This window comes from Corylus avellana, chromosome ca1 (assembly GCF_901000735.1).
Source record: "Corylus avellana chromosome ca1, CavTom2PMs-1.0".
Classification (NCBI taxonomy): domain Eukaryota; kingdom Viridiplantae; phylum Streptophyta; class Magnoliopsida; order Fagales; family Betulaceae; genus Corylus; species Corylus avellana.
In genome coordinates, this window is record NC_081541.1 from 29,588,869 (window position 1) to 29,616,151 (window position 27,283).

General features: G+C 38.4%; 3 protein-coding genes across 6 annotated transcripts; 1 reads left to right on the forward strand and 2 right to left on the reverse strand.

The window, feature by feature from the left end:
• Window positions 1-3,714: 3,714 nt before the first annotated feature.
• On the forward strand, window positions 3,715-9,131 carry LOC132187851 (monosaccharide-sensing protein 2-like). Of its 3 annotated transcripts, none has more exons than XM_059602291.1 (6): window positions 3,715-3,957; window positions 4,575-4,701; window positions 4,971-5,537; window positions 6,406-7,346; window positions 7,801-7,988; window positions 8,511-9,131. In XM_059602291.1, exons 2-6 carry the CDS (start codon window positions 4,623-4,625, stop codon window positions 8,953-8,955), a joined length of 2,220 nt encoding a protein of 739 aa, XP_059458274.1. In that variant the 5' UTR covers window positions 3,715-3,957; window positions 4,575-4,622; the 3' UTR covers window positions 8,956-9,131. The 3 variants fall into 3 exon arrangements, with proteins under 3 accessions (XP_059458274.1, XP_059458270.1, XP_059458278.1); XM_059602287.1 differs by lacking the exon at window positions 3,715-3,957 and adding an exon at window positions 3,964-4,316; XM_059602295.1 differs by lacking the exon at window positions 3,715-3,957 and adding an exon at window positions 4,361-4,473.
• A 3,473-nt stretch (window positions 9,132-12,604) lies between these two features.
• LOC132162798 (homoserine kinase) lies at window positions 12,605-13,920 on the reverse strand. Its single transcript, XM_059573030.1, has one exon. The coding sequence runs from the start codon at window positions 13,796-13,798 to the stop codon at window positions 12,704-12,706; it is 1,095 nt and encodes a 364-aa protein (XP_059429013.1). The 5' UTR covers window positions 13,799-13,920; the 3' UTR covers window positions 12,605-12,703.
• Window positions 13,921-14,458: 538 nt separating this feature from the next.
• LOC132182213 (glutamate receptor 3.2-like) lies at window positions 14,459-20,475 on the reverse strand. Of its 2 annotated transcripts, XM_059595413.1 has the most exons (9): window positions 20,194-20,474; window positions 19,549-19,620; window positions 18,997-19,041; window positions 18,756-18,898; window positions 17,206-18,554; window positions 16,835-17,112; window positions 16,494-16,525; window positions 15,986-16,380; window positions 14,459-15,300 (listed from the first exon to the last, which is right to left on the reverse strand). In XM_059595413.1, exons 4-9 carry the CDS (start codon window positions 18,865-18,867, stop codon window positions 14,776-14,778), a joined length of 2,691 nt encoding a protein of 896 aa, XP_059451396.1. In that variant the 5' UTR covers window positions 18,868-18,898; window positions 18,997-19,041; window positions 19,549-19,620; window positions 20,194-20,474; the 3' UTR covers window positions 14,459-14,775. The 2 variants fall into 2 exon arrangements, with proteins under 2 accessions (XP_059451396.1, XP_059451388.1); XM_059595405.1 differs by having other exon boundaries at window positions 18,756-19,041; window positions 20,194-20,475.
• Window positions 20,476-27,283: the final 6,808 nt, after the last annotated feature.

Genomic DNA, 27,283 nt, shown 5'->3' on the forward strand with positions numbered 1-27,283 from the left:
TTTCTCACACTATTAGTTTTTTCAAAGTAGCCCCATGGACCGACAAATATGGCACTTTTTATTTATTTATTTATTTTTTGTGTAAAACTGTCATTCATAAAATAAAAAGGGTATTACAAGACATACATAAAGCTAAAACAAGCTTTGACAAGAAGCTAAAAACAAGTTTAGACAAAATAACCCATTTCAGACATACCACTAGAACCTCAATTAAGGTGAAAGTGGATATCACCTACAAAGGTAGCAAATGAAAGCTGCGGCGCAATATGATGGCTACTACCATTAGGAGTACGAATATCCCTATCAAACATCTAATAATGCTTCCTAAGAAGCAGTGAAGATTTAGATGAAAAAGAACAAAAATATATATATATGAAGCCTCATTGTCTAGGAAGGAAACTATATATATATATATATATATATATATATATATATATATATATATATATATATATATATATATATATATTTTTTCCTTCCTAGACAATGTAAAGCCCAACCGATTAGGGTTAGCAAAACCTCATCCAGGATAGACCACTAGCACCTCAAAGAACTGGAAAGAAACCAAAAAGAAAAAAAATATCTAGTTCACAGACAAAGATTCTGAAGCCCAACTGGATCGCGTTAAACACTAAGCAACATACAAACAAAAAATTACAGAAAGTTACGCAAAATAACAAGAAAAACTCAAAAAACAGTGGCTGCGATGGAGGAAGGCGTGGGGGTGGGGGGTGGGAAGCTGCTCCCCAGCACATTAGATCCACTCACAAGAGTGTGTGGTCCACGCATCAGCGCATGGCGGTCAGTTGGGGCCGTAGAGAGCTTCGTCAGAAAGTTGGAACACTGGTGATGATGGAGGATGAGCTCGTTTCTGGCTAGGGCTGATGGAGAGAAAGAGATTGGGCTTTGAAAAAGCCAATCTTCAAGACTACATAGATCCAGCTGGTGAAGCGATTGTGGAGACGATCCATGACAGGAGTGAAGTGGGAGAAGACGATCTATTGCGGTTGTTGTTTCGTGAGGGTTAGGAATAAATCTTGATAAACAATAGATCTAGAGAAAACTCTAGAGAAAAATGATTTCTCTTATGAAGAGAGAAGCTCAAAAGGAAAAGCAGCAAAAAAAATAAAAATGAGGGGTGGGAGGAAGAGGGCAAACTAGAGGGGTGAGAGGAGGAGGGTTCACTCCTCCTCAAGCTTTTTCGGTTGTGCTAGAGACATGAGAGAGAAGACAGAGTTTTCGTACTTAAAGGGTTTTTTTTTTTTTATTATTATTATTATTTGACAAATATGACACTTGGATACATCAAAATTACTATTTATATTAAAAAAGCTATTTTGTTAGCGTTGACCGTTGTATTGGATGGAAAAGTGGTCACGTGTAAGTTCGACCAAATTCTTCTTAAAATACTCACATTTTGACAATTGAAATGCCGGAATTGCCCATCTATAATAATCATTGAAAAAAAAAAAAATTAAACTTACTTTAAAAAAAAAGGGATACATGACACCAACAAATGTTGCAAAATTCGTTGGAAATTCAATGGAAAGACCAATTTCAAATTTGCGAAAAGGCGTTTTGACTCAAAAATTTATCTTATATTTTGTCAAAAGAAAATTAGGGTGGTTCATCCAACCGGCCCAACCCTATCTTCAAGAATTTTTGTTTTTCAATTTGTTTTTTTTTTGTTTTTTTGTTTTTTAATTTTTTACTGATTAAAATTATAAAAGGACAAATATGATTTTTCAATGGTCACAATGCTTGTATTTTTGGAAGATTTTGATCAAATTAGTCACTTGCAAGGCATATGACCAATTTTCCATTTGATGGGTCTAAGTGCTACAATTGTCTTATCGTGAGGCTGTTCTGAAAATAATTAATAGTTGAAGGGGCTTGATTATATATATTTACCTCTTATTGTAATCATATACCACATGACAACCCCCCACCAAAAAAAGAAAGAAAAGCAATTTCATTTATTTGTTACTATTCAATTTTTTTAAATATATTTAAGAAATAAATTATAACATAAGATGATTAATTAATACTATGCATACTAATTACTGCTTCAAATTTTAAACTTCCCATATCTTTCCTAGCCATAAAATTTTTAAAAATAAATTGAACCAAGGAGAGAAAAAAGAAAAAGAAGAAAATGTGGCCGACCAAAGAGCAGACTCAGTAACCCCACCAAGTTAGAGCATGTTTGTTATTGTGTTTAAGAACTAGAGTTTTGAGTCAAAAAAATATTTTTTTGAAAAAAAAAACTTCATTTTTAAGCTTTTGCTAAAAAGTGTGTTTGAGCAATTTTTAGGTTTTTTGGATCCTTAAAAACACTTTTACTTATTTTTTGGGGAAACTTTAGAAAATCCCCCTGAACTTCCAGCCATTTTGACATACGCCCTATGAATTTCCAAAACTCTCACTTAGGCCCCCTGAACTTTGATTTTCTCTCACTTTGGACCTTTTTAACTTTTTATACCCATTTTACCCTCAACTAAAACTACGTCGTTTTAGACTCAATCAAAACTACGTCGTTTTGTACTAAAAAACGTCACCGTTTTGGGCTTCAAAACTACATCACCACCCAACCCAAAACAACGTTGTTTTGAGTATAATATTTTTTTTAAAAAAAAAACAAAATCAAGGGTGGCTCAGGCTGGTCTGGGGGTGGCCGGACCACCCCCTTGGTCATGGGGGTGAAAAGCCACCAAAAAAAAAAATAATAAGCAGGGGGGGATAGGGGGTGGGGGACCACCCCGGGTGGTCCTAGGCCACCCCAAAGCACTGATCCCCTTTTTTTCTTTTTTTTTTTTTGGCAAAGTGGTTCGATACCCCGTTAACCAAAGGGTGGCTGACTACCCCAAATTTCTTTTCTTTTTTTTTTGAAACTTTTTTTTTTAATTTTTAATTTTTTTTATTGTTTTTAAATTTATTTATTTATTTATTTTGCTTTTCTTAAAAAAAAAAAAAAAAAAAAGCCTAAAACGATGTCGTTTTGGGCAAGGTAGGTGTTATAATTTTAGGACACAAACAACGTAATTTTGGATAAGGGTAAAATAGGTATAAAAAGTCAAATTGTTTGACTTTAACATTAAAAGGGTCCAAAGTAAGAGAAAACTAAAGTGCAGGGGACCTAAGTGAGAGTTTTGAAAATTTAGGGGAGTTTGTCAAAATCGCTGGAAGTTCAGGGGGGCTTCTGAAGTTTTTCAAACGGGGTTTTTAAGTGTTAAACTCACTTTTATATCAAACAAACCCTTAAGATTCATCGTCCGTGGTTATAGGACCGGGTAGTAGTGTTCGAGGCTATTTGGGACCGCGTTTGAGAAATAAAGCTTTTAAGTCAAAAAGAGTTTTTGGGTAAAATGTTTATTTTTAAGTTTTTGTTAAAAATGCGTTTTGGTCATTTTTAGGCTTTTTTGACCCTTAAAAGCTGTTCTAATTTTTTTACCGAACAAATATATATATTTTTTTCAAACGTACTTTTTTAGTATTAAAAATATTTTTAAGCTCTTCAAACACAATCCCAAATAAACTCTTCGTGTTGCAGAGAAAGTGATAAATTCAATTCCTTTTCATCTTTTTTTGATTATGGAGGACACAATTTGCGCAATTGGGTTTCTTTTTTTGTCTGTTTGGTAATAAATACACGTCCAAGGAACCGTTTTTGTAACACAACAGGGCTGCGCTGTGTAGTGTGCTCGCCAACTCACAAAACCCAGCTCATACTCACTGATTAGATGGATTCAAACGCGCGATTAACCTTTCCTTTTTGCAATATTTAATAATTTAGGGGTGTTATTAAGGAATTTGCTGATTAGTCCAGAGCAGAATATTCCCCCACCCATTGAGGGGCTGTTTGGACTGATTTGCCAATTACTATTCCTGTCATCTTCTCCATTATTGATGCACCCCTCACTCTGATGGGTTTCATTGATCCAAGTTTCTGAACGCCGGGTATTACGATTTTCTTTGTTTTTTGTTTTTTTGTTTTTGGTTAAAGCAAATTATTGAAGGGTGTGATGAACAAAAGAATGACATATAACTGAAAATCGACGAGGAAGCTGACGTGCTGGGCAAAGAGAGAGCCATAAGGGGCAGGTGTCTCTGTTGCAAAAGGCCAAGCTGTGTTTCCCTTGGCCTTCTCTCTTTACTTTTCTCTCCGGCGAATGAGATCATTTGCTTTTTTCTGTTTGCATTTCCTTGTCTGGGTATTAAAAAAAAACTCATCCGCGACCCATTAGACCAAACTTTTGACGCCAAGTGACTGCAGAGGCCCGTGCTTTTTTCTGCGTTCCACGATAGATTTCCTGAAGGTGATATAACCGCTGGTTTTGCTCTCATATTGGATTTGGACAATTTGGTTTGATTTGCTTCTTGTTTCTCTTGTGTTTGTTGCTTTGCTGTATCGAGTGTTAGTGAATCAGTGATCCATTGGTCTAATACCAATAACCACGATTCCCTGCCCTATAGGTGTTAACACTTGTGGGATCAGTTTTTGTTGAATTTGGTGAACTGGGTTAACATGAATCGATTTGAATGTTTGATCTGTGATCTGTTTTTCTCTCTTTCAGGTTGGTCTATAAGAGAGTGAGAGGATTACTATCAAATTTTGAGGAAATATGAACGGAGCCGTGCTTGTGGCTATTGTTGCTGCTATTGGTAACTTGTTACAAGGATGGGACAATGCGACTATCGCAGGTAATTTACTGTTTCAAACATGTTTTGAAGGCATGGAAATGCTTTTTGTAGTCTTTTTCGGTCATTAAAAGTTGATTCTTTAGATTGAAAAGTTGTCAGTTTGGTGCTTCAGAGATTTGTTTGGGATTGTTTTCTGTAATTAAATCTACTTTATGGGTAATCCATATCTTTCCTTGCTATTCCAAAAATTTCAACTTTTTCCTTATGAAACACATGAGATTTAGCTATTAAATCACATGCTTGAAAGGCTTTTTCTGTTTTTGCTGCAGGGTCTGTTTTGTACATAAAGAGGGAATTCAATTTAGAGAGTGAACCCACTATAGAAGGGCTAATTGTGGCGATGTCACTTATTGGAGCCACTTTGATTACAACATGCTCTGGAGCACTAGCAGACTGGCTAGGCCGCCGTCCTCTGATGATAATCTCATCTGTCCTTTATTTTATTAGTGGTCTTGTAATGCTGTGGTCTCCCAATGTTTATGTCCTATTATTTGCTAGGCTTTTAGATGGATTTGGAGTTGGTTTGGCTGTTACTCTAGTTCCAGTTTATATATCAGAGACAGCGCCACCTGAAATAAGGGGATCACTGAATACCCTCCCCCAGTTCACTGGTTCTGGGGGTATGTTTATGTCGTATTGCATGGTGTTTGGGATGTCGTTGACGAAAACACCGAGCTGGAGGTTGATGCTGGGGATCCTTTCTGTTCCTTCTCTTGTTTACTTTGTATTGGCAATATTATTCTTGCCAGAGTCTCCACGGTGGCTTGTTAGTAAAGGGCGGATGCTTGAGGCAAAGCAGGTTTTGCAGAGGCTGCGTGGCAGAGAAGATGTATCTGGTTAGTTGTTACTTTCTTTCTACATAAATTGTTGGTTGTTGCCTCAAATAAAAAAACTTGATTTTATTTACATGGAGAGTTGATTTTCGAATGGAGCCTTAATATTGATTTATGCAAAGTTATAGGCTTTTAGATTTTGCATCAAGGAACTTGATTAATTCTCTTCAGAACAACTGCACTGAAAATTTCTGATGGCTGATTAGCTACATAATGGAAAATAAATGATCCTTTTGGCTTACAAAATTCAAAAACCACAATTTTCTTTGTTACATCTTCTTTGACATTTCAGTTCTTTTCTGGGTGATTACTTTTGAACTCCCTGTTGCTCGTATACATTAGATATGTTGAACATTTCTCACTTTATGAAAAATATTGGAGTTGAATTGCCCAATGTTTCCTTTCCCGAGACTCTTGCACTCGAGTCCTCCTTTGGTTTCAAGAGCATCATATTAATGCATACCACTATCTATTGTGTGAGTCAGTGCTTGTGCAGAGGTGGATGTGTGGATTAGAATTTTTATGCCATAAATTACAACAGAGATGGTGGCGACATATTGCTTTGAGAGAAAAGGAAAAAAGAACCATCTCCTTTTCAATTTACGACAAATTGGCCAATTTAATTTCAAGAACAATTATTCAATTGTTAATGGTTGTCTTGTTCTTCCTTGTGCATGTCATTTCTGTTTCATAACTTTCTCCTTGGTGTTACTGCTCCATTTGCATCTGCAATGATGTTTTGGATTTTTCTTATGCTTTTAGAAGAGTATAGGTGGAAAATCCAATCACTGCCTTCTATTTGCTTCATTATATTGACTATTTGATAACTGATGATGCACTATTTGGATGTCTTGGATTCTCAAATGTTCAGGTGAGATGGCTTTACTGGTTGAGGGTCTTGGTGTTGGGGGTGAAACAACTTTCGAGGAGTACATAATTGGCCCAGGCAATGACCTCATGGATGAACATGATCTATCCGGTGAAAAGGATCTAATAAAGTTATATGCCCCTGAGGAGGGTCTCTCCTGGGTTGCCAGACCTGTCACTGGACAGAGTACTGTTGGCCTTGTTTCTCGGCATGGAAGCATGGCCAGTAAGAGTGGGCTCATAGATCCTCTTGTCACCCTCTTTGGCAGTGTTCATGAAAAATTCCCTGAAACCGGAAGCATGCGAAGCATGCTTTTTCCACACTTTGGCAGCATGTTCAGCGTGGGAGGAAATCAACCCAGACAGGAAGAGTGGGACGAGGAGAGTCTTGCCAGAGACGGTGAGGATTATGTATCTGATGCTGCTGCTGGCGATTCTGATGACAATTTGCAGAGTCCGTTGATCTCACGTCAGACAACAAGCATGGACAAGGACTTGGGACCTCCTCCCCATGGCAGCCTTTCAAGCATGCAGCATGGCAGTATTGCACAAGGGAATGCTGGAGAACCAGTCGGTAGCATGGGGATTGGTGGCGGTTGGCAGCTGGCATGGAAATGGTCTGAAAGGGAAGGCAGCGATGGCAAGAAGGAAGGAGGGTTTAAAAGAATTTATTTGCACCAAGAGGGTGTACCTGGATCTCGGCGTGGGTCTCTAGTTTCTATTCCTGGGGGTGATGTCCCAGCAGATGGTGAGTTCATCCAGGCTGCTGCTTTGGTGAGTCAACCTGCTCTTTATTCTGCAGAGCTTATGAATCAGCAGCCAGTTGGACCAGCTATGGTTCACCCATCAGAAACAGCTGCCAAAGGACCAAGTTGGAGTGTTCTTTTTGAACCAGGAGTGAAACATGCGTTGGCTGTTGGGGTGGGAATTCAAATACTTCAGCAGGTAAACAAATAGTATCTACTGGTGAACTTCTACAGTTCTGGTAGTTTCTTCTGTAAAAACTTAGAACAATGACTTTCAGTTGGTCTTTGTGGTTAATGGCATGCAATATGAGCTGATGTGAATTAGGAACTATTACACATTTCTACTCATGCATGTTGACCAATTTTGAGCTTGGTATATATATAGGAATAATTCAGGGATGGGTGGATTGCCTGACAAATTGAATCTTTTTGATAAATTAGAAAAATCGAATAAGGAACTGCCTTGTTCTCTTCTTTTCTAGATAAATTTGGATTTTTCAATTTTTAATACATTTCATGATTTATTTAAATATTTAGTATCATGAATTTTATAGGAGTTTTTGCGGTAGACTGACTTGTTGCTAGGGAAATGTATTACTTTCTGTTTCGTTGTTGCAGAATTTGGTGCTTAGATTTTTGTTATATGTATGCAGTTCTCTGGCATAAATGGGGTTCTCTACTACACACCTCAAATTCTCGAGGAGGCAGGAGTTGGAGTTCTTCTTTCAAATATAGGCATTAGTTCAGCTTCTGCATCTCTGCTTATTAGTGCACTGACAACTTTGTTGATGCTTCCTTCTATAGCTGTTGCCATGAGGCTCATGGATATCTCTGGCAGGAGGTAATTTTATTCCTCTTTTTGTTCATAATCTTTGGTATCTTAGTTGAATGGACAAAAATTTCCATTGACATAATGCTTGTAGATTTTCTCTCGTTTCAAAATGTAAATCCCTAATGCTTTATTCCTTGTACACGGCAGTTGCATAATTGCTATCCCTATTGATTTGCTTCAGTTCTGAGGAAAACCCAAAGCATTCTCTCTTTCCACTTAAAGACATGTCTTATATATTAACTTACTACCGCAGTTTGGTGGCCTTTCGGGAACTCACACACGCGCACACATAAATTTGTGTTTGCATGAATTTCTTACTTGTGGCTCAAATTCCTTTGGAATGACATGGAAGATACCACTAAATGCTAATATCTCATTTCAACATAAAATCAATATATAAAATTCTGTTATTTGAGTTTGCTATGGAGTTTGTTAGTTTAATGCGAATTACTGTACATTTTCTATCAATTGCTTTTGTTGTTTCTTTTTTGGTTCATCTTAATGTTTGCTTCTTTGGTTTTCCCATTTCAGGAGCTTACTGCTCACCACAATACCTATCTTGATATTATCTCTCATAATCCTAGTCGTTGGAAGTCTTGTGGATATGGGGAAAGTTGTGAACGCGTCGATCTCGACTGTTAGTGTTGTGCTCTACTTCTGTACCTTTGTCATGGGGTTTGGGCCAGTCCCCAACATACTCTGCGCCGAGATCTTCCCCACCCGAGTTCGCGGCCTCTGCATTGCCATATGTGCCCTCACATTTTGGATAGGTGACATCATTGTCACCTACTCACTGCCAGTGATGCTCAAATCCATTGGCCTTGCTGGTGTTTTTGGGATGTATGCTGTCGTGTGCGTCATATCATGGGTGTTTGTTTACATGAAAGTCCCAGAAACCAAGGGCATGCCCCTTGAAGTGATTACCGAGTTCTTCTCAGTTGGTGCAAAGCAGGCTGCAGCCATTAAGAACAATTGACTTGGTCACTGATGGATAAAAAATTTTGACGAGTACTGTTGTCTTTCTGGTTTCATTTGGGTTCTCTTTTTTCTTTGGGCTATGGAAAGCTTGATTTTCTGTATAAAATGATCGTTCTTTTACTACTTAGTTTATAACTGATATGAATGCCTTAAAAGTTATTCTTTTGGTTTTTTTTCGCTCTGTTCAAAGTTGAGATTGTTGAATGCCTTCTTGTAATGCTAGGCTGATGGCAGAGGTGATGCCAGCTTGAGGAATGAGGATGATTTATGGTAAGTTCATTACAGTGTGAATTGCAATTTGCAATTCTTTCTTTTACATTTGGCATTTAGAGCAACATGGCGGGCCAGAGGAGAACCTTACCAAATTTGTAATGAGCCAATTTTTGCTTAGAAATTAGAATCCTATGCTTAGAAATTCATTTCTCACCTCGAATATGAGTTGAGAGTGAAGTGACGTTTCAGCGGATCTTGATATAAATGTAACATAAAACTACAAAACCCAAAAACTTTATATCCTTGTTTAGCCTTCCGGATGCTCAAGCAATAATGGTGTTAAATTTGGAAGAGCAAAGCGGAATTGTTTAAACAGGTGTTTGGACAGTTCATAATTTGTTTGGACAGGTCACAAGGGAATTATATAGAAAGTCTCATTCAATTGTTTGCCCTAATTGAGTTGTCGAAGTTCATTTGTCCGAAGATATATTCGGACAACCTAAAACCTGTTTGGGCGCGTGAAGTTTATTGATTTCTAAATATCTGATGTAGTTTAAGTACAATCTTAACTATGTATATAAAAGCTCTCTTAAACACTTTCTCATTGCAATTCGGTTTTTTAGAATGAATTTTACCCATGCACCACGTTATGGGTTCAAGTCACAAAATAAGCGACCTATAAAATAGAGGTAATGCTTGGCAAACAACACAGGGTTTTCACGGCACTGTTGGTGGGTTTTGGGGGAATGTGCTGCATCAGATACTTACATTGGCTGTCGCAAAGACTGGGTGATGAGACCGGGCAACATCAGATACTCACTACCGATTGAAAAATTTTGGATGTGTAAATTACTCTTTTATCCTTCAGGCCAAAGCACCAAAAATAGCCTTAGAAACTTCTCCCCAATGTGAGGTGAAGTGAGGGTGTTATGATCTTTCCACTCGGCTGGCTTATTGAATACCTCAAAGAATTCACGCCTTTTCTGTTTTGTTGCAGACTTTTACAATAATCGATGTCTAACTCTTGTGCCATCGTCATTTTTCACCAACAATGCTGTGGAACCGTCTACAACCGGTGTCGTTTGACGTTTGCCAAACAAGGCCAGAGTAAGCTATACGGATTAATTGGCATAATTTAAGTATAATTTTAACCATTTTTATATAAGACACTAAACGATCAAAGCTCTCCCCCGATTGGGCTCTCCCCCGATTGGGCCCGGTGGGAGCAAAGCTGTGGGTCCGAATAGTTGGTGGTTTCTTACGATTAACATTTGTATAAGGGTAGCCATCATTGCAGAGCATTTGAGGGAGAACCCACCTTACAAAAGTGTCTTTTCCTCAACCCCTTTTGCTTTCGTTACAAAATATTAGACTTAAGATATATGCGTACGCATGAAATCATACATCACCATGACACCATGTAGTGTAGCCATGCATGCCTAGAATGAGACCTTTCTATTTTGAGAGGCCTCATTAACTAACGGTAGGATCCACACGATTTAGCTGCCCACACCTGTTTGAGAGCTCTCGTTAAACTTTTCCTTGGGTGTGCGGTGTACCATTTTTTTTTTTTAATTATTTTGTATTCTTTTTAAAATTATGAATAAGTTTAGCATAAAACAAAATAGGAAAACATGTTGGAATGACGAATTAAATTAAATATAATACAGAATTTATGTTTGGGTGAGAGTGATATTTGATGGAATCCAACCGTTACAAACAAAAGATAATGGGTGAAGTAAAAGAGAACACGCCGATAATTTTTTTTTTTTAATATTAAAAAATTAAAAAATAAAATAAAATGGCCTGACGTGCCGGCGTGCTTAGAATCACAGCCCAAAGATAATAGTTGACAGATGAAGTACAATAAATGCCTTTCCCAATCATATTAATGCCTAACAGAGTTTTTTTTTTTTTTTTTTTTTTGATATGTGGTTTTTTTTTTAATAATATGTAATATGTATATAAATTTTTAATAAAATTTATTTTAATTTTGTTTTTACAATTAAAAAAATATGCATTTTTCACATGCTTAAGGTACACATGTCATGGGCTTCAAAGATTTTTTTTTTTTGAGCCTCTCTCTAGCCCCCTCCCCTCTCTGCTAGGGTTTCATCTCTAACAGCCGTCGGACCCCTCCGACCCTCCTCTCCTCTTCCTCTTTTGCCTCCCCCATCCCTTCCCATCACCCTCTTTCGCTTAGCAAGCTAACTTATTTACCTTATGCCCCTAGCTCTTTGGACGATTTTTTTCCTTTTCCCTCCTCTCCGCCTCTTCCCTCTCCTTTAGTCTCTAGTTGTTTTTGTTTCTTTTTGTATTTGCTTTTGTTGTTTTTTCTCCTTATTTAGGCACGTTTTGTGTGTGATGCTCTTAGGGTTTCACTCAAACTTCCCCCTCTATTTGAGTGTGCCGCCAATCTCCTCCACGTGCTCCGTCGCCCATCCTCCTTTGCTGGGCCTTTTCTCGCACCCCCACCACAATGAGCTTCCAACGTTCCTTCAGTTTTCGGTTACCGGCGAGCGCGCGATCGACTCTTCTTTCTGGCTGCTGTCATCCTCTTGGTGTACTTTTTATGTTGCTTATTTCCATGTAATTTTATCTGGCTTTCTTTTTTTTATTCTTTCTATTTTGTTTTGTTTCCCTGTAATCGTTTTTGTTTTTACTTGTAATAATGCTTGATCCTCTCTCTCGATCTGCCTGCCCGATGCCCTTCGAGTTTGTTGCTTTGGTCCAGACCTTTGGGTTGTAGATGTGAATGTTATCCTAACTTTCAGGTTGAGGAGGATGAGCTTTAGCTTGAGGTTCTCTACTCTCAGTGTTGAAGAATAAAAGTTACTTGCATTGGTTTGAGTCTGTTTGGCGCATATTTGCTGTTTAATTTGAAAATTAGTCATAGGTTAGCAGATTTTGTTTAAATCTAAAATGTAATACGTTATTTTTTACGCTTGTAACCTCGTAGCTTCAGCTATGGTTGCTTCATAGCTTTTGCTATATATTATTTGAGCTTTATGCTCATTTATCAATTCATGAGACTAAACTTATTCATTAAAAAAAAAAAAAAAAAAAAAGGTACACATATCATTTTTATAGACTAAATTGAAGGAAATCGCTCCTAGTCAGTTTTGAGGAAAACTGTCTTTTCAACCTAAACATGAATAGCGAAAAAAAAAAAATAATAATTAAATTGACTTGAAAAATATTGTATCCAAACATGCCTGTACAAATAAATTTTGAGTAGATCAACTATTTAACCGAACGGCTATGTCCCAGTTAATTGCATCCAACACCAGAACTGTGTTCATATAATCACATTCAGAAGCATTCATCGTGTAGAGTGTGTAATGTTCAACAGAGAATCGTAAAACAGAAAACAAAACCGCATGAAAATGGAAACACAAACAAACATCTTCTAATGAAGCAACAACAGAAGAGTGTAAGAAACAGCAGATGATCTTCATTTTTCACCAACTCCATTATCACAAAAACAAATATTTATCATCAAATTTGCATCCAAAAATGAAAAATAACCATCATCATGAAACGAGCCTAGCACCCACCCTATCAAGCTTCTTCACAGCCTTCACGGCCTTCAAATTCCCCTCTTTCCAAAACGCCTCCACCATCTTCTCCCCAACCCACTCACCCTTCTCCTCACTCCCCACCACCGCCACCGCCGTCGGCCCTGCACCGCTTATCGTGCACCCGAATGCCCCGGCCTCGATCGCCGCCTTCTTCACCGCCTCCATGCCCGGAATCAGAGGCGCACGTCTCGGCTCCACGATCTTATCCGAGGACAACGCCTTGCCCAACCCCACAAGGTCCCCCTGCAACACCGACGCCACCAGCGCCCCGGCCTGACTACAATTCCACACATGGTGCGCCATTCCAATCTCTCTAGGCAATGCGGCGCGCATCTTCTTCGTCGGTGCCTCGAAGTCCGGGCTCACGAGGACAAAGAAGAGGTCTTTCTCGGCGGGGAAGTTGAGCCTCATGAGCTCCAAGGGCTCGTAGTTTCGAATCAGAATGAAACCCCCCATGATCGCCGGTGCTACATTGTCAGCGTGGTAACCGGAGACTCTCTCCTCCGATTTCAACCCGGCAAGGACGAGCTCCTCCGGCCTCAGCCTCCCGCCGAATATCTCGTTCACGGCGACGGCGGCTGCCGCGGCGCTGGCGGCGCTAGATCCGAGGCCGCTCCCTAAGGGGAGGCCCTTGTGGAGAGAGAGGGAGAGACCGACCGACCGGATGCCGAGCATCTTCATGACCTCGATGGCGGCGATGCCGGCGCAGTTCCAGTTGGGGTTCTTGCTGAGCTTGCCAGAGGCATCGCCGGTGATGTGGGCGATGGAGATCTGGCCCGGGTGGACGTTGGGGTCAACGGAGAGCGACACGAAGTCGCCGAGGCCGTCAACGGCGCAGCCCAGGAAGTCGAAGCCCGGGCCGAGGTTGGCCACGGTGGCCGGCGCAAAGGCCTTGACGGAGGTCAGTACGGGTTCGGGTTCGGAGACTAGGGTTCTGATCGGGACAGAGAGGTTGCAGCGCAAAGACTGGGGTTTGGGTGTGGAGGAGAAAGTGGTGGTGGGTCGCACGCAGATGGGCTTTACCGGAGCTTGGTAGCAAATGGCCATTGCTCGCGTCTCACAGAGAGAGAGAGAGAGAGAGAGAGAGAGAGGCTTATGTTAGGGTTTAACAGGCAGATAGCGAGACAGAGAGAGAGAGGATTGAAATGGGAGCTACAGGGATGATCACCATGGGCCGAGTTTTATTATTCTAATCTCATAAATTTCAGTAAATTTTCTCTTAATTAATTTTTTTTTTTTTTATATTTACATTATCAAAATTTTATTATATCAATAAAGACTATCAAGTAATATTATATACCGGACAAATATTCAAATTCAAATCATATTATTTGGTATGTAAAGATTGGTTTTTTTTTTTTTTCAATTGAAAAACCACTTCACATAGGCCTTTGAGGAAAGCGAGTGATAAATAGCATATTATATCGTGACGCATCAATTTGGAACTAAATTTTTTGAAATGCTTGGAAAAACCTATCATTTCTCCGTTTATCTCACTTCTTGTTTATATAACACTGCTAATCAACCCTTATTAAGAAATAAATTAATTGACACTACCATATTAACAAAGTATCATCAAATTGGGATAGAGGCATGGGGTATAGCATTTCTCCTCAGGCATAAACATGTAATTTGGAAGAGAAGTTAAAAGACACAATAAAATTACAAGGACTGGTCAGTATGTAACATGCCCTTTCAAGTATTACAAGAGAGAATATCATCATGTATATTTCCACTGAATAATGCCTTTTTGTATAGACAATCTATATATCAGTTGAGACACCTACAACAAAACCAAGCCAACAGATCTCTACAAGTACCCTTAATTCGTGAGAAATTAGTATGACACAATGAATTAAGACACGAGAATATTCTCCAGAAGAGCTCTAACCAGAAGCCTCCGCTATCTTGGTTCTTGGTTCTGGGGCTCATCGGCAAAGGAGAAGAAGCTCGTTGACGTTAGCAGTTTTGTTTTTGGGAGACAAGTGGCTTGGTAACATTTTAGCCATATATAATGTCCTTTTTTACACAAGAAAATGAGAGGAAATAGGAGGCTTCCCAATTGGAGGGGAGCCGCTCTCCTCTATTTCAAGGCTCCTAGTCCTAGGCGTATCCTTTGGTTCACCTTCATCACCATAACCATTCAATGACAAATTCCTACGTTTTCTTTTCGAATATTTCTTCCACGCGTCTTCCTTCTTGTCTGCAAATGACAAGAATGTTGATATGCGGGCGGAACGTGAGCTGCCAGTAGCGGCGGTACAAGGATCGAGTTGCTCTTCAGGCTCTTCAGGGGAGTGCCGGATGTACTGGTTTATCATCATACAAAAGTGTGCTAAGAGAGCAAGAAAGCATGCTATGCCACAGATGAGAAATAGGCCCCAGAAGCTTTGTAACTGAAGCTGGTCAGATACTAGATCCGTTGCCTGGGGATCGCAAACTTTTCTTGCCAGCCACTTGTCATGGATCTTCTGAAGCTCGCCATTTTCAGATAGAGTGAGCAGGGCAGTAGACATGTCTAGTGCTAAAGGAGAGTCTCTTGGAAATGCCTTCAAAAGAAAGAAAAAAAATGCAGGGGACAATAATCAGAAAAATTATAATAAGGTTGCTTAGTGCTCTATTTCAACTGTATTATACAGTAACAACACAGAGGGTGAGGAAATACATCGTCAGTAACAACACTTAGTGCTCTATCTCAGTTGTTCTAAAAACAACTAAAAGACCCAATTTTCTGTTGAAACTATTGTACGTAAGCACAACCTTGGAACGTTTTTGGTTTAAAGTTCTTCTAGAAGCCATTCTTCTTTCTTGTCTTTCAAATAAGCCCCAAGGGAATGATATTAGACACTAAACAATAGCTTGATCTCCACCACTTCAGGTTGGCTACCCATTACTGCAGCCTAAACAAATTTACCTTTTATTAAGGCTCTTTTTTTTGTTTGGCTTCCCACATCTGTCTAATAACTTAAAAGGGCTATTATGGTTCTATCCTCCTTTATTAACATTGTGCATCAATTACTCTTACATATATTTTTGGATTTACTTTTACTTTCTAGTGTTTTGTGTGCATTGAAATTCACTTCTGACATAAAGAACTTCCATAAACATCAACCTGCAAGCATTTAGAATTCAGCTACATTTTCCTCAAGATTCTATTCAAAGGCAAGTGGTTTTGAAAGATCACAAACCAATTAAAAAAAAAGTATTTAACTAATTCCATGTTGATATACTCACAAATCCCCAACCGCTTTTGGTGAATTCTTGGCCTCTGACCGAGAACATGCAGTGGTCTGCCTGGAAGAGCTCTATATATGGCCGTTCATCAACCACAGCAGCAACAGTTTTGTTCTTGAGGGCAGCAGCATATTCTTGTGGTGAGCCAAGGGCAACAAGTCTAGACCTTGGGATGCTGAGCTCATCCATCAAATAGTTTTCAGCAAAAGATCCTACTTGGAATCCTATACGTGCATTGCTACTCACCAAGGTATCGATTCCAGTGATGGGGGAGGAAAGCTGTTGCACTGTGAGGAGTGATGTCAGGCTTGCAGTATAGCTTGAGTTGATAATAAGAACAACAAAAAGCCAGATGATAAGCACAATGCGACCAAGTGTGCTTAGTGTATTTTCTCCTGAAAATTCCAAGAAATCAACGGTTGGCATTATTGAATAAGCTACTATTAAGGTCCTGGAATGTCAAAGTGGAAAGACTTAGATTCATCCAAAAAAAAATCGAAAGACTTACTATGTGCAAAAAACATAGTAGAGAAGCTAAACCTGCGAAGACAAGGAAAATAAAGGCAAATTAGAAATTAGAGAAACAACAATGAGAAAGTTACAAGCCGAACAGAAATTGATGCAAAAAAGTTGACTTTGATTTTGAACAGGATGATTGCTCCAATAAAAAGAAGTAAACACTCTTACGAATGCCTCTAATTTGTAGGGACATCATAATCATGAACCAAGAAAAAGAAGAGCAGAGGTACTAGAATTAGGAGGTAAAGGGTTGTGGATGATACAACTCTGCAAGAGTAAGAGACATGTTGATATATATACACACACACATACAATGTACCAAGTGCTCACCATAGAAGTGTGACTAATTGTTTCCTACGAGGACCTCGGAACTCATCATTTGTTCTATGTTCAAGAATCCACACAACAGTTCCAATAATAAGGAAAAATGCTGCTGTGACACCCCACATCAATGGAGTAAATGGTCGGAAGAATGTCCAAGCTCTTGAATTTTGCTTCATGACTGGAACCACCACAACAAGTCCTGACTCAATATATGGCTGAGTAAAATCCACACTCTTTGTTCTGTTTGTGACAATTGCAATGTCGCCTACAGCAGCATCAAAAACCTGCAAAACAAAGTCAGAGTATCAGTTGGATCAATACACTTAGCCTTTTATCTGTAAGAAAAAAATTGTATTTTCTCATTAAGTTGTACCCACATTCACTGTGATCATATGTACAAGCTCGGCATAGCTTGGATTCTGATGGCCATCTCCAAACAGAATGAACCTATATGGAACTGCATAAGGAAGCAATTTTATGGCTGCAACAAATACATCTATGCAATATCCTTGGACTTCATCAGTACCATTTACTCGTGATTGTGAGACAAAGTCCCGGTAACTAACTCGGTTTGGAACTCCAATTCTCAATTGTCTTCCGTTGTTTGGAAAAACCCACCCACGAGGCTTCTCTGTTTTTCCTCCAGGCCATACCACACTGTTTAAATGCTGGCTTGAACTTGAACGGTTTGGCGGTCTTGTGTAAAGTGTCTCCGGGGTCACAACAGATAGGCCAGAATAATTAGACCAATATCCGATCTGACTATAACCAGCTTCAATTACGTTAAGAATGTCATATGAAGGATGGAAAGGAGATCTGTCAGGATTAAATTGAATAGGTCCGGTCAAACCGGTTGTATTGGTCCGCAATATGTTGTTAAGCAACTGTTTCCCCCCATCAAAAATGCTCAAGGCACCAATATTCAGAGACCCTCCCGCCATATGACTTAGGCGTGTATCATTGGAGAATGATATGGTACCTCCCTGATCAAAAAACAACTTTACTGCACGAGTAATCATCCAAACAGTATCATAGGCATATAAACCATAAGGGTTCAATCCGATAGAACCATTACTCAGCTTGTGCCACCGTGAAATAAAAGCCTTTTTCCTGTCTGAATCGGGTGTGTGTGGACGAAGTGTCAGAGCTCCTTGTATAGAGTTTGAAGTTTTTGAAGGAAGTGGTGAATTTGAATCTAAAACAGTGGATAGCCAAGTGGTAGCTATCCAAACATACCCGTTCTCCATCATCCCAAGCTTCTTTGCCTCATCAAAAACCAAGAGACCTGTTTTGGAGAAGGTATGCAGAACAATTACTCTAGCTTCCACCATTTGAACCTTCGCTAGTTGATCCTTGACATCACTTTGCGTTGCAGTGGGATCAGGTGGAAGCACTGCTTTATAAGAAATTTTGCAGCGTTTTTCTGAGAGTTTATCACCTAAAGCAGTAATACCATTTCGGCTCTGTTCATCATCACTATAAACTGCAACAACCTCTCCCCAACCATAATGACTAACCATATCTGCAATTGCAGCCATCTGGAATTGATCGTTGGGTGCTGTTTGAACAAAGTAAGGGTATTGCAGAGGTGTTAGGGTAGGGTCCAGCGCCGTGAATGACAAGAATGGGACATGGAGTTCATTGGCAAGATGTGAGAGTACATGGGCCATTACAGCATTTTGTGGACCAATTATAGCTATGGATTCATTCTCCAAGTACCTTAATGCTGTGATCAATGAAAAAATATGAATCATGAATATAGTTATTCAACCCAAGAATACATTCTACAGAAAAGAGGAAAAAAAAACTAAACTAAACTAAGTAAACCACCCAGAAAAGAAAGAAATAGACCAAATTAAAAAGAAGAGAGACAGCTAAAATAAGAACAGGCAAGAAGTATTTACGAAAAGGTAAAAAAAAAGTTTACCCCCCAGGATGCCAAGAAATCCACTGAAATTGGAATCATGCATAAATATCGACAATTTACTTCCGCCAAGAATGCTCGGATCGGAATTTACATCATCCTCAGCAGCCCTCATGGCAATCTTTGCGACCTTCCCATTGATAGTGCTAAATGTGAAAATAGCTCCAACATTCACAACATCAGGTCTTAAAGCCCCAACTGAGAATGCTCCGATACAAAGAGCGAAAATTGACACGTGCCATACCAGATTCATGGTGATACTTGATTATGATCCTCACCACTCGCCGTCCTATATCAAACAGAACCCACATGCAAATGAAAAAAGGGAAATACTCAACAAAACTATCAAAACATACTGAATATCTCCCACATTCACATCATAATGAATGAACTTACAACTGGGATAGTAGCACCTCTAAATTATTATTTTTTTTTAAAAAAAAAAGACCACCACCTTAGCATCAATGTCCAAGGCAAGCAGTAAGATTAACATACTCAAAGCATAAAGAAGCTTAAAAGCACTAGGGAAGCTTAAAAGCACTAGGAAATCCAGTTTGCCAAGAAAGTGTTAGAAAAGAAAAGAAAAGAAAAATTCTATTCCAAGGCCTGAAAGACAGGACCAAAGGAAATTAAACAAGTGAATTACGATTTGAACTATTTAATATCCAAAAGCAACAGGCAGAAATCTGTCTAACTAAAGCAGCAAATTGAACATAAGAAATAACATCATATGCTTAGGGCAAGAAAAAGTGAAATTTCAGGTGATTGCAAAAAATCACAAGGAATACATACTGACCTCAAACTGAAAGAGTGAACATTAGAAAGGAAGGAATCACAGGTAGACCTGCGAGGCAAACCACCGCACAATCTAAAAAGAAGGGAAGATACAACATCAGTGCAAAGAACAAGTGCTAGAAAGACTGAAAGGAAAGAGAAGTAGATATTTAGAAAAACAAAAGGAGAACACACAGGCACCAATGTCCGCGGCCAACTAGTAAGCTTAACAAACTCAAAGCACAAAGAAATTAAAAGCATTAGGAAATCCAATTTGCCAAGGAAGTCTTGAAAAGGAAACCCATTCTAAATTCTGACAGGCAAGACCAAAGGCAATCAATTAAACAATTGAATTACGATTTGAACTACTTTAAATCCAACAGCAACAGGCAGACAACAAAAAGAAACAAATCTGTCTTATTAAAGCAGCAACGTTTAAATATAAAAAATACCCAACAGCGCAAGAAAAAGTGGAATTTTATTAGGTTCAAAGGAATAAATACTCATCTCAAACTGAAAGAGAGAACATTAGAAAGGAATCACAGGTAGATATGATGGGCAAAGCATCTTCTAAAAAGAAGGGAAGATACATTAGAGCAAAGAACAAGTGCTAGAAAGACTGAACAGTATAAAGATATAGAAAATAAATCAAAAAGAGAACACTCACAAGAGAAAAGGGAGGGAACGAAACCGCTTCGCTCAGCAAGGGGCAATTTCCATTCTTTAATTATGGCAAGAATACTTCAAGAAGGAGAAAGAAAAACAACTGGGTTGCTGAATACTTCCTTTTTGCATCACTAAACCTATCTAGTATCTAACAATGACATGGTTGAAGTCTTAGAGATAATGGGAGACAATGACAACAGAAGCCCGGTGCCTCCGTAAGAAGGGGTAGCGTATTGTCTTGACATGGTAAGAAAACAAAGGACCAGCGATGCAGATGCTAAATCTTTTGTGTTTTTTTTTTTTTGGGTTCTAGTTAGTTGCTCCGTGGATGATGAGGGCATTGAATTCGATGGTTGGTACATGTCCCTCTGATTGGTTGGACCATTTTCCATGGTAGGGTTGAGTGAACAGTTGAAGACAGTGTTTCCTTGAGTTGGTACCTTTTTTTTTTGTTTGCCCAAAAAGGACAAAAGGCCTTTGAGCTTTGCAGCAAATGTTTCTCTTCCCCTGTTCTTTTCCTTTCCCATCGCTATAAAAGTCAAAAGAAAAAATGGGGGTTCTCCAAATATCTTTTCCAGTTAAGGAATTTTGAAAGTATAGTACTGCAATCCCGGCTCCGGCTGGGGACCTTAGTGGATTGGTTGAATGAAATGGACGGGAAAAAACTGCCCACCATCTTGAAACGTGAGATAAAGCAAAAATTGTTGAGAATGTTTTGTCCTGTCTAAAACATCATCATAATTCTGCCCAAGAAGTGGGTTTGGTGGTGGAGACAAGCACCAAAGTTCAAATTCTAATCAAAATTCATCTTGCCACTTCCCAAAAAAAAAAAAAAAATTCTTGCCATTTCATGTGTTGGGTAGGGCTGGCAAGTAGCCAATGTAAAAAACAAAACAAAAAAAAAAAAAAATTGCACACCTTCTCCTACTTGGTGTCATGTAAGGACCACATAGATTTAGTGATTACAATCATCAACCACTATAGGGTGCGTTTGATAAAAGGTTTTGGTTTGACATTGTAACAAAAATTGATTAATAAAAAATAAAAAAAAAAAAAAAGGTAAGAATGTTTGGCATGAAGAAAAAAAAAATTTTTTGTTTCATAGTATTTTTTTTATTTAAATAGTAATAAAAAGTAATTGATATGATGTAAAAAATAAAAAAATATTAAAAACATTAAAAAAAAAAATTGAGATAAATAGTATTGAACCAAAATAATTTATCAAACACACCTATATAAAATATTTGGGTGACCTGCCACTCCAATAGCTTATCGTTGCAACCATTTGGAATAGAGATTGTTGACCACTCACAAGGATTAACCATTTGGAATAGAGATTGTTGACCACTCACAAGGATTAACCATTTGTGTATGTTTTGAACAACGTCAGCATGACTCTTTGATATTGCTATTGGAGTGGTTGCAACCATTTGGAATAGAGATAGTTTTTTTTTTTTTTTGGTAAGATGGAATAGAGATAGTTGACCACTCACAAGGATTAACCATTCGTGTATGTTTTGAACCAACGTCAGCATGACTCTTTGATATTGATATTTTATTCGTAATATCCAGAAAGATCTGAGGATTTGACCACGAATGATGAGACCGTTAGATTATAAATTGATTAAATTGGTATTTTTCTTCCATCAAATCAATCGTTTTGAGAGGATAAGTTTGATTAAGTCGTTAGAGCGGTGGTCTTTGAGTCATGAGTGGTTTTACACGGAGAACTAGCTTGCAGGCAGCCACAAATCTTGACAAGTGGGGTATTATTTTGAAATTTCAGATGGTCCAATAAAGTTTCGGCTCTGAATTTCGTACGCATATTAACTGCAAGTGGGTCGAACGAATCTCCACCTGTTGGGATTATGCTGCGTGATCTTTCAACATGTCCCATTATTCCAAGTAGAAACATCATTGCTTTGCTTTGCTTTGCTTCGTACTGATCCATCTTCTTTGTGCTGCTTTCTTTCGCAAGGCTTGTGGCATATGTAACAAAAGGGAAAATATTGTTCCATATTTGGCTTTGCTGGATTGTGTTGGGGAGATCAGAAAAGAATGAGCAAATGAGCTTTTTGTAATTTAAAAGAATAAATAAAAAAAAAATTGATATTCCTAATCTTTTTAGTGTTGAACATTTTCAGATCTTTATGGGTTTGTTACATGATATACAGGGACTTGGTTTTGGTGTCTTATTTATGAAGCATCAGGTATAAAATTTGATTTTTCTTGATTGCAAACGATTTTTTTGGGCCATGCTCGTGAGCAAAAGTTCGAGTTTTATCTGATTCGTATAAAGAGTGCGCTTTGCATAGTGTCTTGAGAATCTAGTCAAAGGTGAAGCTCGAGATACCGGGTTATAAAAAAAAAATGGTAGTTATTGGCGTGTGAGAAATTGACAATTGCAAGAAGCTTAATTAGCTTTGTACGAAATCCTCATCCCAGTTGAGACTAGTAGAAACCCAGAAGAGCAGATGATGCAGAGCACCCCTGGTATCATGAACAATTAACACTGATTTCCAGCTTTCTTGGCTCAAGATCTGAATGATCAGTTTTAGCAGCTTCAAGAAGCCGCCAGTATGGTGAACTACAGTACTAATGGCAGCCAATGTACCAGCTGTGTTAGAAATTCCCATCAGAATTCCTGAATATCTCGGCTCAAAATCCATGGCCCTGTTTGCCAATGGCCCTGGACTGGTACTAGACCAGGGCTAGTACTGTACCAGGACCGGTACTGTAGCACTTTTTTAGTAATATATGTTTGATTAGTTTTAGTGAAAATGTTTTGTAAGGAAAAGTAAAAAAATATATTTTATATGGAAAATGTAAAAATTTGTTTTGTAGTGATTTTTTTATTTGAATAATAAAAAAAAATGATTGATGTGATATAAAAAGTAGAGATATTGAGATTAATTTTGAGGTAAAAATATATATTTTTTTTTTTAGATTGAGAGAGGGCCTGGTATAGTACCAGCCCAGGGCCATTGGCAAACAGGGCCCATGTGATTCACTGCAAACCCAGCTCTTCCTAGTGCCAAGGAATTAACGAAGGGCCACAGAAGAGCAAAAGGCAGCCCCAGCAGAAGTTGGGAAAATGGGAAATGCCAGCAACAAAAGAGAAGCAACTACAAATCCTATGGTGTTTAGGAGATCCTCTTGGTGATGATCAAGTGGTCAGCAATAACCCCACCAATATTTGAGAATACAACCATGTTAATTGTTAATGTTAGTATTTTTGTTGGCTAAATTCGGTGACCAAAATGTAAGTATCTCAGTATTGAAGTTCCAAGAGTCATCTCCATGTTGGACCGTCCAAACGAGAAGCAAGGCCGTCCGAACGGGAAGCAAGGCCGTTCGGATGAGAAGAGGTTCCATCCAAACGTGAAGAGGTTCATCGCAAGCTGTCCGAACCTGCATTCCAGAGAGTTTCGTCTGCATGCTGTCCGGACGCGCCGCACAAAAGAACGAGGTTTTAGTATGTTTTACCTTGTTCCGTCCGGACGGGGTATAGGCCCGTCCAGAAACCCCATACTTTTTAAGTTCAAGACGTGTATTTTTGTGAGCTGGCAACTAGGGTTTAAAGGGCTAATATATATTTATCTTTATAAAACTACAGAGATACGAATTCAGCCTTAGAGTTCGTGAGAGGTTGAGCTAAGAGAGGTTTTATGTATGTGAGCTAGAAAACGTACGTTTCTCACTTAGAGTGATTGTTATTGTGAAGTTGTATCCTATAAACAACAGTTGAGAAGTCTATCTAAAGCGTCCGATAAAGGAGAATCACGTAAAGAAGATTGTGAGATAGAAGACAAGTTGGAGACTTATCGATCTTACAGAGCCAAAGACTTACAAAGGAGTGTAAGTGTTCCCGTGTCTGTAATCTCTGGGATATTTTTTTATGGTGATTTTATGGGTTTAGCTGCCCCGGATAGGCTTTTCTTTTAAAACGATTTCTAAAAGGTTTTCAATTCGTCACCAAAATATTTGTGTTTGCTTAATTTACTGCTTTACATATTATAGTGATTGATTGCATATTTTTACTTCCGCATGTATTGGTTAAACACTCAAATTATTCATATTTGAGTGTGTATTGGAGTGTTATTAGTTTTTCAGTTAAGAAAAGGTATGATCTTATAGAAGCCCATTTCCTCAAGGCTAAGGTGGATTCCCTTTTCAAAATATGTTGGCAGCTAATTCATCAATACATATAAAGCATAAAATTAACGTGGAAATAAAAGAAATATCCAGGTCAGAAGAAGATAGCAAGGCACTATCAACATGCAAACCATGTTCAAAATGTTGATCAAAAGAATGTGACAGGCTATTAAAATTTGTAACTATACATATAATACATACATAGGTAGCAAAACTTAACAGGCCAGGTACCATTTGATGTGACTGACTTGGAAAGTTTTCACCATTAGAATGCTTCGTAGTTAGATTAAAAGAATGGATATAAGCTGCATGTTGTCAGAAATTCTTTCAATCGAAGAAAATAACAGAGAAGAGTTTTTTTTTTTTTTTTTTTTTGACAAATATGTACATATGGCAGGCATGGCAAAGAACTTCAAAGAGGGTCGTAGTGAAAGCTGCAAACATATAAGAAAGAATGGTGTCAAACATATTGGTCATCATTGGTTTCTAATTTAACAAACATGATAAGTCCGAAAATCCGCCAAGCTAGCTACTCCCACGTGATTCTCATGTAAAGACGAAGACAAGAAAGACTCAGAAGTCTGTTGAAGTAAGCCGGCGAAAAATACTTATGATGTCTAAGTCAATAAGACTCTTAGAGGAAAGGGCCCTTCGGGTTAAGGAGCCATGTAAGTTTTGTAGATATGTGAAGTGCGTATTGGTGAAAGCTGCATGTTGTCAGAAATTCTTTCAATCGAAGAAAATAACAGAGAAGAGTTTTTTTTTTTTTTTTTTTTTTGGTTTTTGACAAATATGTACATATGGCAGGCATGGCAAAGAACTTCAAAGAGGGATGTAGTGAAAGATGCAAACATATAAGAAAGAATGGTGTCGAACATATTGGTCATCATTGGTTTCTAATTTGACAAACATGATAAGTCCGAAATCCGCTGAGCTACTCCCGCATGTGATACTCATGTAAAGACGAAGACAAGAAAGGCTCAGAAGTCTGTTGAGGTAAGTCGGCAAAAGATACTTATGATGTCTAAGTCAATAAGACTCTTGGAGGAAAGGGCCCTTCGGGTTAAGGAGCTATGTATGTTTTGTAGATATGTGAAGTGCGTATTGGTCAGGGATTTACCCTTCCCTCTTATACCTCTGGTTACCTATCTTAACAAATGGGTGCCAGCGTACTTTCCTGCCATGTGCTGTCTCGTGGTCGAATTACTTGTAAGAGTTATTCAAGGGTTAGCTTACTAGCTCGACAAGGAATAGGATCCTCTCCATTTCAAAATCCCTTCATTTTCTTCATTTAGTGCATTTTGAAGGGTATTACATTTAATGCACTACCATTATTAAAATTTTTGGACAACACTACCCTTCAAAATGCACTAAATGAAGGAAATAGAGAGATTTTGAAATAGAGAGGATCTTTTTTCCTCGACAAGGGAGTGCCTCTATTTCCTCTCCTTATTGCGGGTCAGGAACATTAAATGCCTATACATGCTTCTTCAAGGGAGGAGGGAGTAGGATCAGGATCCCCTCCCATTACAAGGAAGCCACTCCCAAGGCCATTGGGGGTGGATCTACCGAAGCCACCCCTAGACTCACCTGAAGTGGCCGGCCACCTCACCCTAGGTTTTTTTATTTTATTTTTTATTTGATTTTTATTTTTATTTTCTTTTTAAAAATTAATTAGTATTTTATTATTTAATTTAAGTGGGACACGCGGCATTGTATAAGTCGTTGGATAAAACTAAATGGCCAAAATTAAAAATTGAAGAATCTCCAATCCTCCCCATAATGGGGGAATATGATCATCTCCAGCCCAAAATGGACTAGACAATATCCAGTTCATGACTAAGATTTCTAAGAAGAAATCCTAAAACTATAAATAGGACACATATCCACTAACCAAAAATAATAATAAAATATTATTTTAGATTTAAATAAAAATAAAAAACAAAATTATAAAATATTAAGCTTGTCAGCCACCCCTGAGGTCGAGAGGAGCCTCAAAGTACTGACCAACGGGCCATGGGTTGGCTCTCGCCACCCAAACCAGTCACTAGGGTGGCCGGAATCCACCCTGCGGGCCAAACAAATCTTAAAATAAAATAAAATAAAATAAAAATAAAATTGTTGGCTTTGGGGCATGGCCTGAATTAGATGGTTCTTTGAGGTGGTCCAAACACTCTCAAGCAATAAACCTAATTTTTTTTTTTTTTTAGATTTAGCCCTTGGGGGTGGCCGGACCACCTAAAATATTAACGGCCGGCCTAGAGTGGTCGAAGCTATCTCATGGCCCTTAGGGGTGGTTCAGTCACCCCCAATAGGGTGGCAACCACCCCTTAATATTTTATAATTTTATTTTTTATTTTTATTTAAATCTAAAATAATATTTTATTATTATTTTTAGTTAGTGGACATATGTTTTATTTATGATTTTAAGATTTTTTTTAAAAAAATATTTTAACTATAAACTAAATATGCTAGACTGGAGAAGATCCTATTTCCATAATGCGAGGGAAGTGACGCGGACATTTAATGATCCACATACTCTCTTGGCATTTGTATACACTCCCTTGATGGTAGGAGTGAGATGTACATTTAATGTTGTGGACTCCTAGAGATTCTGCAATGTGATGGTTACTTTTCTCAGTTTCCTAGTAGTGTGCCCTACAGATACTGTCCTGGTTGGATGCAACCATTAAGACGGACTGAATAGCCTAACTAGGACTGGACCAGTTACCCTCTAGAATGGGTCTTTTGTCTAGGCCTTGTGACCACTTTTTTTTTGTCGTCAAATACGATGAAAGATCTATAGCGAGAACGGTAAAAATATTGGCTATCAAGAACAAGACAAACAACCAGAAGAAGGAAAAAAAAAAAAAATTACAGGACCACTCAATCGAAGACTCCCATTAGCTTATAGCTATGACACTAAGAAAATAATA

What these genes read in the sequence shown, in the direction of transcription:
- LOC132187851 (XM_059602291.1), top strand. Translation starts at nt 4,623, where the DNA reads ATGAACGGAGCCGTGCTTGTGGCTATTGTTGCTGCTATTGGTAACTTG. An exon ending in TGGCAGAGAAGATGTATCTG is followed by an intron (nt 5,538 to 6,405) that starts GTTAGTTGTTAC and finishes TCAAATGTTCAG; the next exon opens with GTGAGATGGCTTTACTGGTT. An exon ending in GAATTCAAATACTTCAGCAG is followed by an intron (nt 7,347 to 7,800) that starts GTAAACAAATAG and finishes ATATGTATGCAG; the next exon opens with TTCTCTGGCATAAATGGGGT.
- LOC132182213 (XM_059595405.1), bottom strand. Translation starts at nt 19,005, where the DNA reads ATGAATCTGGTATGGCACGTGTCAATTTTCGCTCTTTGTATCGGAGCA. An exon ending in CAATTAGTCACACTTCTATG is followed by an intron (nt 16,526 to 16,834) that starts GTGAGCACTTGG and finishes TTGTCTTCGCAG; the next exon opens with GTTTAGCTTCTCTACTATGT. An exon ending in TACTATGTTTTTTGCACATA is followed by an intron (nt 16,381 to 16,493) that starts GTAAGTCTTTCG and finishes TGGAATTTTCAG; the next exon opens with GAGAAAATACACTAAGCACA.
- LOC132162798 (XM_059573030.1), bottom strand. Translation starts at nt 13,798, where the DNA reads ATGGCCATTTGCTACCAAGCTCCGGTAAAGCCCATCTGCGTGCGACCC.